General features: G+C 36.4%; 1 protein-coding gene across 7 annotated transcripts in view; it reads right to left on the bottom strand.

Annotated features, from left to right (window-relative positions):
- Positions 1 to 1,759: 1,759 nt before the first annotated feature.
- Positions 1,760 to 19,907, bottom strand: part of C13H18orf63 (chromosome 13 C18orf63 homolog) — a 30,229-nt gene continuing 12,081 nt past the window's right edge. For 6 of the 7 annotated variants that reach the window (XM_032311467.1, XM_032311469.1, XM_032311470.1 and 3 more), the window contains 7 exons: positions 14,327 to 14,436; positions 13,397 to 13,493; positions 13,198 to 13,283; positions 11,312 to 11,495; positions 3,413 to 4,432; positions 3,149 to 3,238; positions 1,760 to 2,018 (listed from right to left, as the gene is read on the bottom strand). In XM_032311467.1, coding sequence (XP_032167358.1) covers positions 3,182 to 3,238; positions 3,413 to 4,432; positions 11,312 to 11,495; positions 13,198 to 13,283; positions 13,397 to 13,493; positions 14,327 to 14,436 — 1,554 coding nt within the window. In that variant the 3' untranslated portion in view covers positions 1,760 to 2,018; positions 3,149 to 3,181. Of the gene's footprint in view, positions 2,019 to 3,148; positions 3,239 to 3,412; positions 4,433 to 11,311; positions 11,496 to 13,197; positions 13,284 to 13,396; positions 13,494 to 14,326; positions 14,437 to 19,907 lie in introns of those variants that run through there. The other variant, XM_032311472.1, reaches the window with a different exon arrangement.

Here is a 19,907-nt window from a genome sequence, read left to right on the forward strand (position 1 = left end):
AAGGCAGCTAGGAATGCACGGAGCAGAGGGAAAGGCTGGTTTCAAGGACATACATACTGTGACAACTGAGTAACCAAATATATCCTTATTCACAGTATTGTCACTGACAAATGTTGTCACCACAGCCTCTAAAACACAATGACATAAAATTTTTTTTTACTGCCGTCTACTAGTTCTCTACCATACCAGTTTTAGTATGAGCAAGGCCCACTCAAAATGGGCTTTAAACTAGCTGTGTTCCATCTGAAAATGACAATATTTCAAAATAGAAATACTCTGGGAAAAAGAAATGCTTACAGTAAAAGACATACAGTAAATTAACCAGGTACAACTTCAAGAGCAAGAATTATATTTACAGGTTTGAAGTGGAGTTTGTATTCACTTTTGCCTTTAATTGCAGTGATTTAGTGAAGTAGCAAAAACAGTGAATCACATTTAAAAAAATCAAAGCTCAACTTACACTCAGCCCTCTGCTGGGTTTTTAAAAATTTAATGAAGAATTCTTTCAGTAGAAGATTAATGAAGATTTTGTATTTCTTTTAAGTATCTTTCAAAAATTACATCACATTTTATAAATTAAACATATAAAAATGTTTTTTAAAAGCCAGAATTAGGTGGGAAACTCTATTTCTGTTTCTCTCTTTTTAAAAGCTCAATAATAGGGGCACCTGGGTGGCTCAGTGGGTTCAGCCTCTGCCTTAGGCTCAGGTTATGATCTCAGGGTCGTAGGATCCAGTCCCACATCGGGCTTTCTGCTTGGAAGGGAGTCGGCTTCCTCCTCTCTCTCCCTCTCTGCCTGCCTCTCTGCCTACTTGTGATCTCTCTGTCATATAAATAAAATCTTAAAAAAAAAAAAAGTAAAAGCTCAGTAATCTATTTGTAATATAGACCAAAACGTCATTGTTGGCATTTGTTTCACTGCACATATGCCCCTATGTCCTTGCTAGGAGCCCAGAGTGGGTTGGCTGGGAACTAGACCACACAGCCAATGGCAGTTTTGTTATTTCAGTAGCACAGAGCACATACATATGGCTAAACAAATAAATCTTCACGCCTCTATTTTAGTTGTATGACTGAAGGCTCTAGGTGTCCTGTAAAATATGTTTTATGTTTACTGAGGGCTTTCTGTCAGTTTGCATGTTAGACTAAAGTAAAATTTAGTGAGTTAGTAAAGATACTATAAATAGGCCAAAAATGTAATGTATATACATACACATATTCTTTTTTTCTTTAAAATTATGCTATCCCTTGTTTGGTAGAGAGCTATACTGAAGTGTTTATGGATGAGCTGTCTGATGTACTGAATTTGCTTTCAAATAGTATAGTAAAAAAAATGTGCATCTGTGAGCAATAGAGGTGAAGTAGAGTGGCAAAATATTAATAATTGTTAAAGCTGGGTGATGGCTCCTTAGAGAATCTTTATACTATTGTCTATATCTTCTAAAGCTTGAAATCTTCAATAATAAAAATAATACATTCAAATAAATCTCCATAAAAATAGTAAGGACAAAATAAAGGTATTTTCAACCAACAAAACTACTGTATACTTAAGATATTTTTTTAAATGTCTCTTCAAAACCATTTTTTTGTTTTGTTAAAAAATACCTTTTCATTTATTTATTTGACACAGACAGAGGGTGAGCACAAGCACAAGCAGGGGGATGGGCAGGCAGGAGAGAATCAGACTCCCAGCTGAGTAAGAAGCACAACATGCGGCTCAATCCCAGGACCCTGGGATCATGACCTAAGCTGAAGGCAGCCGCTTAACTGAGCCACCCAGATACCCTGTTCAAAACCGCATGTAGAATATTGTTGCCACAGTGAAAAAATGGAAAGAACTTAAGTGTCAGTCAGTAGTGGCAATGCATATAATATACCCACAAACCATGGAATAAATACTAGGCATCCATGAAAACAACAACTGTGAAGTGATAAAGGAGGTTCCACAGCAGGGATGGAGCCTGAGTCCATGCTCACAGGTGTGTCTGAATGTCCATCCCTGTTCGGAGTGGTTATCTCTGCAAAGAGGAATTACAGATTTGTTTTTTTTTTTTAACTTTTCTCCTGAAAGTGTTTTGTATTACTCAATTTTTTTTTTACAAGGGTATATTCTAACTTTATATATGACAGAAATTATTTTCTATAACAACATCCATAAATTTTCTCATTATGCTCTTCTTTCTAGGTGATGGAATGATATAAAAATTATCCTAAGTCTTAAGTAAATCAAAATGGGAAAGGGCTGTAGTTCTAAAAAAACAAAACAAAATAAAACAAAACTATGAAATCTGGAATCAATTTTTAAAAATGAAAATTAGAAATTTTAAGGCAATGCAGCACATACTTTTTTCCTTAGTCACCTATTGAGTGCATTAAAATATAAGTCAAAGACTACATAAAACATAAGATGCTTAAAAAAATAGGAACAGAATTAAGTACCTTTTAGTTAATTGAAATCAGGCTGAAATTCTATTACAGAAAGAAACAACATTTATAAGAAAAAAGAAAATGTTTTCTAGTTTGTTCACAGGAATTTGAATTGAAAATAATCCAATAATTCCACACACAAAAAAGTATTTGTTGATATTTTAGTCTCAGAATAAAACAGATGGCAGAATGGAATAAAATGCAATTTCCAGATGCATGGTTTGTGAATTCGGTGCCTTCAACTCAGCATTATCAGCTAAATCTCAAGTTTCACTTTAGCTAGCACCGCAATTTTGTGGAGTAAATTTTAACTTAGTGATTAACCTTTGAAACATCATATAAGGTTAATTATCTTGGGGAGAAGTCCCAAAGGTACATGTTCTGATGGTTGTGGAATCTTACATCTTTAGACGGTCTTCTATTGCTATGCCCTCTTTTTAGTCTGTTTGACCACAGAGCACTGTGGGAACCAGCAAGCAGTGGGACCTCTCACCACCTCATCCCTCTGTGGGGGCCTTTACTATATATGCAATTGATTTTGTGTACAGTCCTTATTCAAGTGCTTCACTGTTCCAATATTTCCTATTTCCTTGCTGATGATAAGGCTTCAAGGAATTTAAAAGTATCTCCTTCTTACCAAGAGGTCAGAGATCCCTAAACGTGGCAATACCAATTCTGATAATGTAACAAAAAATAAATCAAAATGTATCACCTAACTTACCTGGTGGACATTTCCTCCCTTCACATCCATGTTCTAAGCTTTAGGGATGATGACAGATTTCTGAGTTTTTGATTTGTCCACATCAGGTACCTGTATTCAGAATGAAGAATCACACTTCGTTAAACTTAATACTTGCACTTGTGTTAGGGCAAGACCCTCTGGTTCTTATTGTTTCTAGATTATCTGGGGCAAATCATTTAAATATTTATTTAGGTGTCTGAAAGGCCTACAATATGATAAATACCCCAGATTTTTTTTTTTTACCTTGTTCCCAGAGAAACTGGACTGTCCATAATGCAGAGTATTGGAATAAAGTCTTTTTGAAGTTTTTGAAGATTCTTGACACAATTTTCTTTTAGACCTATGGGTTGTTTGGCTTATCAGTTTGTGATCATTTACATTAACTTTTATACTTTGATTTACTGATTGTTGCTGTAGTAGTTGGGGATCTTCCATTTCTGTGTCTGATTCAAAAATGTGTGGTTGTTTCTTTATTTTTCGTGACTTGTGTCCTTCCCCTAAAATTTGTGTTATATATTTGTTTGTTAAATGTTCTTTTCCATTCACTTGGAACTCAACAGCTCTGTTTATTACACCTGAACTGTTATCTGACATCTGAAATGCTGAACTATCAGACAGGTATTTACTTTCATTTAAACTCACAGTTGATGATTCTTCATTAAGAGGGGGATATTTTACCATATTTTCACAGGACCCAGTGTTTTTTTCTTGTAGTCTACAAGTATTCTGATTTAAATTTCTAGCATTCATCTGAATGTGATGATTAGGTCTTTTTCTAACAGCTGGATCTAAGTTCAGTTTGTCATTTTGCATCATGCTACTTTTAAGTGAAAACAATTTAGATTCTGTAACAACATGCTGCTTTCTTTTCAGGTTGCCAGGTTTTAAGATAATTTTATTCGTTTGTAATGACTGATTCTTGAAAACTGGTATGAATTTGGGGGCAGTATTATTCTGGGAGCTAAAATTTGTGCCTTGAACTCGAATCTTCTCTCTGTTGGGCTTTGGTACTTCCAAGTGTATTTGGGGTGCTTTGTCAGACCAGGATTTCTTTCTATTCTGGACAGCTTCTTGCCGGAGGTGCAGAGTTGAGGACACCCCCGGCTTCTCCAGGTGGCTGCCTGAAAGCTCCACCTTGTGGTGCGTGACTACTGAACACGGTCGAAGACGCTCAGCCACAGCAGGTCTTGGGGAAGGGGCCTGAGTCAGAGAGAACTTGAACGTCTGTTTAGTGGTCAGATTAGGTGCCTTGACTTTGTTTTCCTGAAAGAACAGAGATTAGGAAATTTTTAAAATGTCAAAATGTTCTTAATGGAAAAGAAAAAAATATATAAAATATCAAAATAAGAATATGAAGTAACACTACAATATAAAATACAGAAAAAAACACACAAAAACCAATGAGCCTTCTTGAGGAAACATGTACACTCCTAATGGTTTGCGTCCTTGTTAAGATACAAACCTTTCAAAATATTTTAGATGAAGATATGTTCTACGTCCTATATAAATCCTATGAAAACTACAGTTACCTCTCCATTGTCGTCCAAATAGATCCATGCTGCTCTCACTCAGAATCTTTCCCTTTTCTTTATATTCTTTCCCTCAACTTCCTAAGAATATGCTATCAGGTATTTGTCACCAAAAAAATAGTAGTAAAAGGTGGTGTTCTTACCAGCATGCGTGTTCCACCACCTTACGGAGATACTAGATTCTTTGAGGGCAGGAACGATGATGTATTTATTCTTTTATCCTTCACATTTTTAAAGAGATTTTATTTATTATAGAGAAAGCTCATGAGAGCACAAGTGGGGGGAGGGGCAGAGGGCAAAGCTTCTAAGCAGACTCCCCACTGCCCAAGGCAGGGCTTCATCTCACGACCCTGAGATCATGACTTCAGCTGAAACCAAGAGTTGGTTGGTCAACAACTAAGCCACCCAAGCACCCCTATACTTCACATTCTTAAATCGTTCACGGTTACTAAAAAATGCTTGCTCCAAGAAATTAAATGAATGGAAGAAGTGGTTGCATCTATACTAGGCCTTTAAGAGTACGTAGGAGTTTGACTAGAGGACACCTGCTGGCTATGTCTTGATCATTTTGTGTTCTCATAGTCTAAAAAAGTGCTGGTACTTGGTAGCAATTCAACAAGAATCTGTCGGACTGACTCAAAGAGTCAGACAACTCAAAGACAGCCAAGTGTTTAGTCTTTTTTTTTAAATTGTGGTGATATAAATAAAACATAAAGTTCCAATTTTGATCATTTTTCAGTATACAATTCAGTGGCATTGAATAAATTCCTTATTGTACTCCTGTTGTGTTGTGTAACCATCACCATGGTCATTTCTACCACTTTTTTTTCATTCCAAACAAACTCTATAATCTTCAACAATTCTAGTTTTCTCTCCTTGCAGACCCTGGGGACCTCTATTCTACTCTCTAGGTCTATGAATTTGCCCTTTCTAGGGCAAGTGGAATTATACAATATTTGTCTTTTTGTGTCTGGCTTATTTCGCTCAGCATGTTTTCAAGGTTCATCCATACTGTAGCAAGAGACAAAATTTCCTTTCTATGCCTTAATAATATTTCATGATATAGAAATCCCACATTTTTTTGATCCATTCACCCGCTGATGGAAGTGTTTATAGTCTTGTAAAATACGTATCTATTGAGTCCTAGAGTCTGTAAAAAAGTGACATGTGACAATAATGTGAAACATGGGATGGAAAGTTCTTTTCTCATCCTCCAACATCAAAAACAGTCACAACTTGAAATAGAATTTTTAAAGTTTCTAGAAATATTCTGCAAACCAGAACAATTGGCTTGCCCCTCTCCACTACGGGAGGTTCAGTTACTGAGCAGAGCTGAGAGGTGCGGAGTATGAGGAGATATGAGTTGGAAATAGGCAAAGAAACAGTGAGTGAGTGATCCAGTTATTACGCAGAACAAATCACACTAAAACTCCGTGATTCAAAACAATAATTAAGTCCTCTCTCTCACAACTCTGGGAGCTGATTTGGTTTAGTAGAGTCTCTCATGGAGCGGTAGTGAGAAGACCCTGGGGCTGACGTCATTTCCTCACTCATGTGTGATGCTAGATGCTGGTTGTAAACTGGACTAATTTAAGGCAGCCCCTCACGTGGTCTGGGATTCCACAGCATGTGTCCTGAAAAGACAGCTTCCACCTGACCTAGCCATGGAAGTCATGCAGTACCACCCTGTCACAGTCCTGCCCAGACCCAGGAGGAGGGAACACATACCGTCTACCTTGAAACGGCATGAGTGTTGTCACTGGTCACAAGGGCATGTAGATGGATAATCTTGAAAAATGGGAGTACATGTCAGAAAGCATGCTGCCTCTAGCCAGAACTCACAGCATCTCTCACAATCCGCTAACTTTGCTGTTAGTGTGCAGGATGCAGTTTAGGATCAACTAATCAGACACATACATTATTTGGAAGGAAGAAGTAAGGTAAAGCCACACTTCTGCAGTTTCTGCTCAAAAGTTCAATTATGAATGCTTTTGGTTTTTCAGTTGCAGAGTTAGCAGAAGCCAAGTATCCAACTCATTGTCTTTGTACGCATCCAGAAACAGCTTAAGGCACTCATTCTCCTGGACCAAATTAGGTAAATATACCAAATGCCCTCCCCCCACACAGCCTTTCCCTGCCCACAGATGTGACCATGGGGAGAAGAACAATTCTCAAATTTGAAAGAAATTCTATCTTGAAGAGATGTTTTATCAGAAGTAACTAGGCCATCTTAAAATATTTAGATAGACATTTTTTCCATTTGATGAAAAAAGCCTTCAAGAACTAAGCCATTTTTTTGACTCCTGCATTTTACAAACTGTAGTAACTTTTAAATAATGTATCTACTACTTGAGATTCCAAAAGAAAAACGCATTCTAGGTAGATTCACATGAGACTAGAATCACTTGCATTCTGACATAAAACTTATGTAGAATATTGTCTGAAATATGTTCATATTCATACCCTGTTTCATCTTCATCTGTCTCAGAAACATACCTGATGAAAATAACTTCCAAGGGCTTGTTTGGCCCCCTAGCCTGTTGATGTATTATTTACTCATTCTTTCAACTGCTAAAATATAGTAAATAGCCCAAAGGATGACACCTCTAGGTTTATATTCAAAATTTATAAAAAGACTACATAAAGGACCATGTAAACAGCAGATGAGATCATAAATAATTCATGGAACTTAAAATACTTAAATGGTCAACAAACCAGAGCTTTATGAAGTCATAAATCAACAAAAATCTTATTTTTTACTGTATTATTGCCATTATTCTGCCAGGCCACTGGCAAGAGTGGCTAAGTACAAACATCTTACGTAACTTGGTACATTAATATAAATTGTAGAGGAAAACTAAAAGTCCTAACATATATTTAGATATGAATGGATGTCATTTAATGGAGTCCTTGAATTAAGGTAATGGTTAAATAAAACTTGATGACTAACCAAAATGACTGATTAAATGTGTTTTATCTATTAAAATCTGGTCCTGTGTATTGCACCACCTGAGTGTTTCTTGATTAAAGTTGAGCCAGAATTCAGTTAAACTTAGATCTAACCACAGGCTTGCAGGAAGTAGGAGGTTTAGAATATGTTAACTGCAAATGACACAACACAGGAAAGCAACAGTCAGATCCAAAATATGGGACATTCCCTAGGCAAAATGGTCTAGTTTTTCCAGCAAATAACAGACATAAGTAAAAAAGGGAGGGGGTTGGAATTTTATACAGTAAAAGAGACCTAAAAGGTATAACAACTGAATGAAAATTTGTGAACCTTGCCTGGATTAGGATTTAAACAAATCCTCTAAAATAAATCTTTGAGATAAACAGGGAATTGGAATATAGACTGGTATTAGATTATACTAAGGAATTATGGTAAATAATTTTTAAAATTTACTGTCAGACATGTATACTAAAGTCTTCACAGATGAAAGAACATTGTATCTTGGGTTTCTTTTAAAATACTCCAGTTTACTCCCCACCCAAAAACTGTATCAAAGAAGAGCTAGATGACAGGCATATGAGAGCTTGTTATACGAATTTCTTTTATTTATCTTTGAGAACTTCCAACAATTAAAAAAGAAAACTACTTTGGTTAAACACTCCTGCTAATCTAATTTTTTAAAAAGTTGGTTAAGCTTTATTAAATAGTCTGATCAATTTGTTTTTCACTTTTTAAACTTATGCTTTTTAGACTGCATGAATCTTAGAGCTAACATGTGGTGTAGCAGTAATAGGAACTAACACTTACTGAGAGCTTAGTACTAAGAACCATTTTGGGCATTACCTAACCCTAAAACAAAAAATAAAACACCCCGTGAAACACGTGAAGGACATGGTGACATGCTGCTCAGATCCCCTCCACAAAAGGTTTGCTGTCCCTACTTTTGGGAGCTAGCCCTTGCAGAAACTTACCTTACCTAAGGACATGCCTATCCCTGGGTGGCCCAAATCCAATGACAGATGAAGAAGGGGGTATAAGGGCCTGGCTATTTGGACAATGCAAAACCACCAGGGTGGGCTGTTTTAGCCTTAGAGCTCCTGGGAAGATTGGCCAAAGCTACCTGGTACCTGATTTGCTAATGACTTCTTCTTTTACCCCATCTTCTTCTTCTTTTTTTTTTTTTTTTAAAGATTTTATTTATTTATCAGAGGGAGAGAGGGGGAGAGAGCGAGCACAGGCAGACAGAATGGCAGGCAGAGGCAGAGGGAGAAGCAGGCTCCCTGCTGAGCAAGGAGCCCGATGTGGGACTCGATCCCAGGACGCTGGGATCATGACCTGAGCCGAAGGCAGCTGCTTAACCAACTGAGCCCCCCAGGCGTCCCTACCCATCTTCTTCCATCCTTGCCTTCCACAGGTATTCCAAATTCAGTCCCCAATAAACATCATGTGTGCTAGACTCCAGAGAGCCCAATTTGTAACAAATGTTATTACCACCACTACCATACCCTGTTTTACAAGGAAACTGAGGCATATGGGGATCAAATAACTTGCCTAAGACTATGAACGTAGTATGGATTCCTAGAATCGGAGCTCTTACACACAGATCTAAACTTTTCCTAATTTCATGACTAAGAATTTTCCTTTGGGTTTCATTTCTAATTTTGCAATGTATTTAACTGTGTGGCTATGGTTAAATTACTTGGATGCTCTGAGCTTCAATTTCTTCTGCAAAAAGTGGGGAAAAATTCCTTATTCCAAAATGTTGAAGATGAAATAATATACATAAAAGAAGCTGGCACCCAGAGGCACTCAATAAAACTGAGTAAGATAACTTCTTATTGTCAGGAGAAATACAAAGACCAGAATTTCCAGTTAAGTGTGATTTTATTTTTTTAAAGATTTTATTTATTAGAGAGAGAGAGGAAGCGAGAGAGTGAACACAAGCAGGAGGAGTGGGAAAGGGAGGCTTCCTGTTGAGCAGGGAGCCCGACATGGGACTCAATCCCATGACCCTGGGATCATGACCTGAGCCAAAGGCAGATACTTAGTGAATGAGCTACCCAGGTGCCCCAAGTATTATTTTACTTTTAAGAAGCAAATTTGTACAAGTGTATTATCCAGATTCACTAATTCTAAAATGGACATGGGCTATAAATAATAAGTATTTGATAAGTATATCCAATAAAAATGCATTATGCAATGATGTATTTACTTTTAAATTCCTCAGATTTGGACTTGGCCAGTAACTACTAAAAATGTTATGTCTGGGCAAAATTTTAAGATTCAGTATCACAAGGATATCGATTGGAATTTGTCCGCTCACATTTTTTTTTTTTAAGATTCATTTATTCCAGAGAGAGAAAGAGCTAGCAAGCAAGCAAGGGGGAGTGGCAGAGGGAGAGAGAACCTCAAGCAGACTCCTTGATGAGTGCCGAGCCTGATGTGGGGCTCGATCTCACAACGCTGAGATCATGACCTGAGCCAAAATCAAGAATCAGATGCTTAGCCGACTGAGCCACCCAGGCACCCCTCACATTCTCTTCTTAGGAAATGGCCTTGCCTATTGGCCCTGATGTCTGTCTAGGCTGCCATGTTTTCACACCATTTAGATGAGGTGTCCTTGACTCAAGGATACCAAATCCACATACTAGCTGGTCAGAGATGATAGATCTAGCCTGGCCTGAAAAGATGAATGGGGCCTATCAGATCCTGGCTCTGGTGAATTTTAGTCAAGGATCATAAAGAGAATAAAGCAATTAGCATAGAAGTAAATGCTGAAAAACTGCCATGATTCATAGCAAGTCAATACCATGTGAAAGCTGAAATCATTGGAGCAGTGGAAACTACAATAAACAGAGGACCCAGTCAAGAAAAAAGATTAAGCAGACACAGAAATATTAATATAATTCATATTACAATTCAAACTGCTCAAATTGTTCAAACTTTTGTCTTTCTCTTTTACAAAAACACACAATTGTCATTTATAAGAAAGGTCACTGTTGAAAATTTTAAATTAAATTCCTTATATTTGCTTCTTAAAAACTTCATGTCCAGTTTTATTATCTGTTCACAAAGAAATCTTATTCTCGTGAGTGTGAAGATACATCAGCATGTTTTCCTTGTCAGTATTGCTTAATTGCTCCTACTCCTTTTATTAGTAAGATTTTACTTAGCATATCATCTTACAAGGAATAATGCTAATGAATTAATTCAGTTTCTATAAATAGAACTATACAAAGGTTTTTTGATCAAGCAGACGCAAATGAAGTTGCAGTTCCAAGTTAACTTGGATTTGCATGAGACAAATATTCCCAAACTACTCTATGAGATCATTTATTCATTGAAAAAAATATAATGAACACCTATTTTGTACCAGGCACTTAGCATAAGAAAATGAATATGATCTGTGCCCTCCAGGAGCTCATGCTAAATTAGAAGAGACTAGTAAACCGCTGTAACTGTAATTCCATGATAAATACAAAAAAGACAACATATGGCAATGATAAATAGTCAAGTACAATAACAAACAGCATTAGGGAAACACTGAACTGAAAGAAAAGAATTCTCATACAATGGGTTAGATAATCCCTCACAGAAAGTAAGAGATCCAAGATAAATTCATGCTATGTCTTAGAGAGCTCAGTAGGGCATGAAATCTCTTACCTGTACATGCGGCTTCATTAGTTCTTGTGTGTAGTAGCATGGTTTAGTGGTCATCTTTATGGGGAAGCCACAGATATGAGGCAGTTTAGATTTTAAGTCTGAAATGAAACTTTTCAACACACCTTCCAAATCTACCCTTGGAAAGAATTGTATGGGCTGACTTCTGATGCAGCTCAGAGGGTATCTGAGAAATGTTAAAGAACAGTAGAACAGTTTTTGTACTCAAAAGATAGCAATTTCTTTTTTTCCTTCCAAGATTGATTGATTTGAGAGAAAGCATGCACTTGCACACACCAGCGTGCGCGCACATACACGAGAGGGAGGAGCACAGGGAGAGAGAATCTCAAGCAGACTCTGATCTGAGTGCAGAGCCTGTCTCTGGGCTTGATCTCATGACTCAGATCATGACCTGAGCTGAAACCAAGAGTCAGACGCTTAACCAACTGCACCATCCAGGTGCCCCAAGAGATAGCAATTTCTATGGAATTAAAAAAGTATTACAATAGTAACTGTTAAAAAAGCACACACAAATAAATCCTAACTATTTCATATATTGGTTAATTCATTTTTTCCAAAACTTAAAGTGTTTTATCACAGGGATCTTGATTCATTCTATTTTAACACTCAAAATCAAGACTTCTCATTGTGTCCTTATTATAGAGCTTTCTACATAGACTGGCAGACTAAGACATTCCAAAAATGATTTATAAGAAGGACACTACAACCTTTGGAGATTACAAAAATAAGTGTTGACACGAAGCAATAAAGAGGCTGCATCTCCAAAAGCTGTAAAAAAAAATTAATACAAAGAAACAACATATATAGAGTGTATTCCCTTAGACGTTTTCTGTTTTTGAAAATGAGTTTAATAATTTTTTACCAAAAGCAATCCTTTGAAAAGAGCAGTAAATTTTCTGATAAAAAAATTCTTGGAATAATGTCTCTGCATCTAATGAAAGGGAGTAGTTGATCCCTGTCAGCCTCAATTTTATATTAAGATTTGGGTTAGGAAGTGTAGAATGGAGAAATAAACACTATGACTCTTCCTTCTTCCAATTTGAATTAGAGGTCAGAATACAGAGACAGGAATACAATATCAGTACCAGTTACAATCTAAGGGTTTCACCTGAACACTTTCAATTATCATTAACTTATTTAAAATAATGGTAAGACAGATATTTTCTTAAATCATTGGGGTGCATTAAGTACAAGTCAGATCCTCTAAATTTTGCCTGTAAAATTACATAATCTTGCATAAACAAAAATCTTTGTTAAAAGATTAATTTTTTATATTTTGCCCTTTCAAATAATATCCAAAATACCACTGGAGGGAGCCCTTGGCTAAGGAGAATCCTAAGATTTTCTTACAGTCTACTAACAATGATGTGAACATGTTTTTTAAAATATTTTATTTATTTATTTAACAGAGAGAAAGAGAGAGAGAGAAAGAGAGAGAGAGAGAGACAGCGAGAGAAGGTGGGAGAGGGAGAAGTGGGCTTCCCGCTGAGCACAGAGCGGGACCGGGAGCTTGACCCAGGATTATGGGATCAACAGAACCCTGGGATCAGGATCTGCGCTGAAGGCAGATGATTAAGGACTGAGCCACTCAGGCACCCCAACATTTTTCTGTCTACTCTAAAGTTCCATTTGTTGCCTAAATTGTTGCAATGATGCTTAAGAGGAAAAAAAATTATTAAACTCATTTTCAAAAACAGAAAACGTCTAAGGGAAACAAACATTCAAGCTGGGAAAAAAGAAGTAGGGGGAATGCAGTTGCATTCAGACACAGAGAAGGTCGAAAATGATGAGAACATCAAAGCCAGGAGTAAGACTGGATCATGAGGTTGGCAACGGGCTTCTCTTATAAGTGGCATGTAAAAGGATATGTGAAGATCTTTCCTCCTATCATTTTGAAGTAGATGCTGCAGTATATTTTAGTATTTCCACAATCTTCTGGAAGTTTATAGCCATACTAAAAATTAAGAACAAAGCTGAAATTTTCTTAAGAGAAACCTAAACTTAGGTTAAATTATAAGAAGCAAAAATCAAATAGCTTCTAACATAGCACACATTTCTTTTCCTTACCAGGTCATCCCAGTGCATCTGGAAATCTTCATATGAGTGAAAAGGACAGTCAGGGGGTGTGGTGTGAAGAATACTTATTATTTGTCCCCTTTTCATACTATAAAAAATAAGAGTTGATAAAACATTATGAGCCAATGCTTGGATGTAAATTTAACTATGTAATTTACTTTAGAAAATACTCAAAAAAATTAAGCCACTATCAATACATAAGTAATAAACTAATCATTTGCTCCTAGTTCCAAGTAGACCATCGTATTAAATCTTAACAGTCAGAATTATTAAGAAAAACTAAACTGAATTAATGCAATGTACCAGTAATAAACACAAAATAATGTTTAGTAAATGCTGCCATGTAGAAGCATGCCTAGTAACTCTTAGACTTTAAGGAAAAGTCTGTTAAGAGTTAAATGAATCAGAGTCAAATCTTTGTTCCCTACCTTCCTCTTCCCTGCTTTGATGATTAAATTATTGTGCATATTCTGTTAGTTAATTAAAGCTCTTTTTCCTAAGCAGGCTAAAGTTTCATCCCAATAGTCCTATTTATATTAATAACAAGCTATTTTTCTCCTAAAGACAGTACAAACTTAAAACAGTTCCTAAAAAATGATAATGAATCATTAATTATATGCACAAGTTATAAGGTTTTACTGATACTATTATAATAGTTGTAATTTCATAATGAGATATCTGGAAATTTTACTTTTGTAATGGCTATATTTAACAAAAATAAGTGTATAATAAAATTGTTTTAGTAATTTGATACAGGAAATTGATGGCTTTGTACAACATCTTTTTTAAGTCACAAACCACTTCCAAAAATTCAATTTCAAAAATACCTTCATATTTTTCTATACATCACTGCTGAAGCAAAATGAGACAGAACTAACTCTAACTTTGACCCATCTCAGATGACACAAATTGAAATCTCACCTTGGCAAAACATAGCACCAGTTGCTCAAAATTGAATGTCCTTCAATGACAGCATTCTTATTATTATCAAAATCCTTTATAATACTCTGAGAAATACCAAATTCTCTCAGCTTTTAATAGAAATAAGATGTAATGTATAAGTAAGACATCAAAAGAATTTGCCAAACAAAAAGAAACACATAAACAGTCAATTACAAAGTAGTTTTAAAGGCTTAGTTTAAGTAGGAGGTGCATAACACTTTACATAATGTAATCAATGTTTCAACTTTTCCTATTTCTCTCTGTACAATATATCAAGTATTTCATGCTTTCTCTCATTTTCCAACCCTGAACCGCTCTTATACTTTTCAACTGGTTTTCAACTTTTTGATTATGTTTATAGGAAGCTGAATTCCTTCTAAAGGAAGGTATTTACATTTTGTGACAATAGTGCCTTAAATTTCTTTTTTAACTGGACAGTGATTTGGGGAATTGTTCTTCTCTTTGCTCTTTGGAAGCGAGAGCACAGAGCCAATATTCCCCTTCTGTATTGGTTTTCCTTCTCATTGAATGCTTTTCCTCTGGTCCTCAGGTGCCCTATCTGCAGGGTACTTAGGCTTATAGTTTAACAATCCTTTTCCACTTACTGTTTCCTTACCCTGTGGGGCATTTTAATACAGTGAATCAAATATAAAGAGAGACTTCAAGTGAAGTATTAATGTCCTCCTAAGAAGACACTGTGTTACGATCAGAAAGAATGCTCCATAATCCCTCAACCGCTTTTTAACCTATCATCATATGGCTTTTGGGAAATAATGTTCTAACTTCATTCTCTAGTACTGCTTTTCAACAAAACTCCAACTAAGCTGGCCATTTTTTTAAATTGCCTAGACAAGTCATAAATAACAAAACATTTGCTTTAAGCACTGCTCTTACTGTGATTTATCTGAGTTCCATCAATAAGAGCCTTACAGGTGTAGAGTTAGACCCATCTCCTCTATGTTCAGTGACTGATACTTCCCTGAATTCTTATAGCATTTATTGAAACTAATGGAAATGAGGGAGCAAGGCAGAGCAGAAAAACACGAATGCAGAAATAAGAAGGTAAGAACTGCTGGCTATGTTGTAAGGTAAGAAAGCTAAGACAGTAAGCGTGAGTAAGGATGCATGACTGTCCATGCACACGAGATAAATCTTGCCCTGTGATGTACTGTGCTTAAGAACAAAGTTGTCTAATGTATAACCTAAGAAAAGCATGGTCATGAAGTGTCGGGTGGCTCAGTCATTTAAGGGTCTGACTTTGGCTGCAGTCATGATCCCAGGGTCTTGGGATCCAGCCCTATCCACGTTGGGCTCTCTGCTCAGTGGGGAGCCTGCTTCTCTCTCTCCCTCTGCCTACAAATCTCCCTGCTTGTGTGCATATGAGCTCTCTCCTCTCTGTCAAATAAAAAAATAAAATCTAAAAAAAGAAAAGGATGGTCAGTGCTGGGAAGGCTGTGACTGTCAGGAAAGACTGACTGCAGGTGAATGAATAGATTGAGGGAAAACAGAACCTAAAATTGAATTCAGAGAGGGTAGGTATCATGTCCAAATATTCAGTTTATGGGTTCTCATATACACCCACTTACATAGCTTGAGTTTATATCCTTCTGGATATTTTCAACACTATTCAGAGACTCAAGTTGCTGCAGAGATTTTCATCTTAAGTACTAGCACTTAATGTCTATATTGGCTTTTCTCAACATAGATTTTTCTGAAGACTGGCTAACTACCCATATGCCTCAAAAGAAAGTTAACCTCTTACATATATTTACTTAACAAATGTTTATAATGTGCCCTTTCTGAACAGATCTGCACTAACAAGTTACTCAGTAAATATCCCTTCTTCCTTATAATATCAAGCTAAAGAATTTGGACTTTATTTGCTCTAGGCAATGTTAATATTAACTAGAGATATTTAGGTTGGGGTCATCTGTTTTAGAAAGAGAACTCTGTTGATACTGTGAAGAAGAATTAGAGAAAAAATAAGGGAAAAAAAGAAGACCAATATGAAAACCATTTTAATAGTTCAGGCAACAGAAGAGACTTTAATAAGAGCAGCAGAAATGGAGGGGAGGAAGATATTTCAGAGACCGAGATAGGCTATTAATGGCTGATTGGATATAGGAGGTAAGATCCAAGGATAACTCTGGATATCTGTAGGTAGTTAACTTATTGGTTATTGATACCAGTAACCAAGAGCAAATACAAAGAAGAACCTATCTGGTACTACTGAGGGTGACAAATAATTCAGTTTCAGGCATAACTGAGACTGATCATCATTAATGATGCTCAGCATGCATGTGAAAATATCTGAGAAAGGACAAATTGCAACTATATGAGAATATTTGGGAGATAAGTGTATAGGGTTACCACTGGAAGAGTTGAACCTGCTAAGGAAAAGAAAGGTGGGCTGAAAATGGGACTCTAGGGAACAGCAACATTTAAAGCACAGTAAGAGAAGAGAGAATCATTAGTAAGTGGTAGGAAATTCTGATAAAGCAGTTTCAGAGAAATCAAAAAAGGATATGATTTCAAGAAGGAAAGGGTAGAAAATTATGCCACAGTTTCAAATATGAATTCCCTCAAATATCTCTTTTTTTCCTGAACTCCTAAAGTCATGTAATTCTTATGATACTTAGATTGGTACTATATTGCCAACCACTGTTATCTGAGTTTTTAAAAATACGTAATAAATATCCTCTCCTGTCAGGCTCTATGGGACATATGAATTTGAGTCAAGACACCTAAGACTAGGTGAAGGAAGTATAATGTAGCAGAAAGAACAGAGTCAAAAGAAATCTCTTAAATCCTAAATCACTTTCTTAATACATTTATGACCTAGAGCAAGTTACTTAGCTTCTGTCCCAGCTCAGTTACTTAAGGGGAATGAAAGTGTAAAAGATAAACCGCAAAGAAGAGGAATGGTCAACATCCTCCTCCTCCCCTTTATTCCCCTCACCAGACCTATACCCAATACTGGATTTTGATAAAAGGAAGACTCAATCCCAGTATCCTTTAGTCCATATGGGGAACAAGGATAAATAAGGCAAAACCTAGACTCTCAAAGAGATCACAACTTAGTAGGAACACAGACATGAATGGAACTAATTTTTATAACTAATTTTAGTGGGTAAAATGCCATATCAAAAATTTAGGTAAAGTGAGGTTTGGAGGAACTGACAGTCGATTATAATTTAGGCAATCAATTTAAATGAACAGAGTCAGTGTATACTGAGTATATAATGTTGAGCAGAAGAGAGGATTACATCTTTTCCATTTCGGGTTTACTTCCATGTTGAGAAAGCTTTAACACATATTCCTGATGTCTCTCTGTCCATTCATTTTTCCCCAGGGCAGATCTGGTTGATAAAACCGGGACAATTCCTTCTTCTTCCTCTTGGGGACTGGCCTGTTAGCACAAAGTAGTGTACTGCATTCTGTCATATGGGGAATGGTGCCTGATCTCCCAAGGGAGCCTGGGAGTTTCGATTACTCCCACAAGTAGGAGTGGAATCTGCCTGATTCTAGGCTTGAGATAGGACACATTCTCTAATAACTGTTTTTTTTTTTCCCAGTAATAAACAGCGTGGCCAAATACCTATTAAAATAAATAAAATGGAGACCAAACTTGAAAATTCCTTAAGCAGACAAAACCAGTTAAGCCACATAAAACCTAATCTAGCTCATTCTATAACACAACTGAAATTTAACTTCAATTATTTCTTGTAAATGCCTCTAAAAATCATAAATAAAACTTAAATTATTTTCCAAAACAGAGTAACATAATCACTTTTAACCAGTCCCCTGTCATTTAGAACACACCATTACTATAACCAATCATTATGAAGATAAAATACCTTCTACATTTCCATTATAGAAGCTATCCTGCAACAACACCCTCTGAGTCTCATTCATTACACTCTTAGTTTGAAGACTCGGTTCACAAACTATTCTTTTATGTATAATGAACTTAATAAATTTAATTTTAGTTGCTTTGATTTTATTTTTAACATACCCCAATTCATATATGTTGGACCAGTATCTCCTTAGGTTAGTGTCCCTTTCACTCTCAAAAGTATCCATTTGGGACCATAAATTACATTCTCATCCTAGTAATAAAGACAGTATTCTGATCTCTATATGTCTTATTCTCCTTTTCAATCTCTAATTGATTCAAAACTCAAATATACAAAGCACAAGTCTCATCTGTAGAAAACTCAAAGGGCAGTAAGACATGATATTAGTCTTTAGGAAGCTTATTATGAAGTAAATTGGGGATATAAAATGAGTACAATTCTAAACATACAATGTTGTATGTGAGCATGGTGCAGAATAGCAGGAAGGTTCAAAGAAGGAAGGTCCAAAAGAGGCTGGGAGGTCACAGTGGGTCCAAGCCTTGGAAAGGTTCCTCATCAGTACAAGATATTCATGTCATGTGGCCCATTCCACTTGTTTTTATACAGGTCATTTTCCTTACTGGCTTACACAATTCCTGAGTAATTGTAATTGAGACAGTAGATCCTATTTATTTTTGACTTGTCTCTTGCCTCAACATAGCAGGTAATCAAAGAATTAAAGGTAAAGAGAAATATGAATGGAATAGCACTGGAGCTGGCCCTTAAAGGATGGGCAGGATGAATAGCTAATAAAAGGGTCACTCTAAGCAAAGGAGGAGTCATCTGCCTCATATGGACACTACTGAAATTTGGGGCTGGAAACCCTTTGCTGGGGTGGAGATGGGGTTGCTGTCCTGTGACTGTAGGATTTTTTAGCAACATCCCTAGCCTCAAACCATTAAATGCCCCTCTCCCTTTGTCATAACCAAATTTTTCTTCAGACATTACCAAACGGCTCATGGGGAACAAAGTCATTCATTTCCTTCTCTACCCCGTCCACTGAGAACCACTGTCACAGAAGAAGGAAAACAATATTTATTGAGTTACTATTGATGTTTAAGTTTCTATGCTGGGTGCTATGGGAATTAGTAAAAGACATATCCTTCTAAGAAGGCAAACTGCATTACATATTTTTTTTACAAGTATAAAAAATGCTAGCAGAATGCTAATGAGGGGATATTACATTTAGTATGAACTGAAACGGTGTTTTTAATATTTGGAGATGAGAAAAGAGGCAAGAAGTGAGTGCTGAGGCAGCACAGGTTTGTGGAGAGTCTCCATCGCCATCTATAAAGATTTTTGAGCAAAAGAATGATATGATTAAATCTGTGTCAGGGGCCCTGGGTAGCTCAGTTGGCTAAATATCTGCCTTCGGCTCAGGTCATGATCTTGGGGTTCTGTGATGGAGCTCAGAGTCAGGCTCCCTGCTCAGTGGGGAGTCTGCTTCTCCCTCTCCGTCTGCCCCTCCCCTCTGCTCATGCTCTATCTCTTTCAAATAAATACAATCTTTTAAAAAAATTTTTTTTTAAATCTGTGTTAAACTGACAGAATGTTTTCTTTGAGTAAACAGATTTAGAACAATTTCAACATATCAAACATTTAATAATATGGATTTTGATAATAAAAAACTCTTATCACTTGTTAAAAATTAAAACCTACTAGTA

The sequence above is a fragment of the Mustela erminea genome, chromosome 13 (assembly GCF_009829155.1).
Source record: "Mustela erminea isolate mMusErm1 chromosome 13, mMusErm1.Pri, whole genome shotgun sequence".
Classification (NCBI taxonomy): Eukaryota; Metazoa; Chordata; class Mammalia; order Carnivora; family Mustelidae; genus Mustela; species Mustela erminea.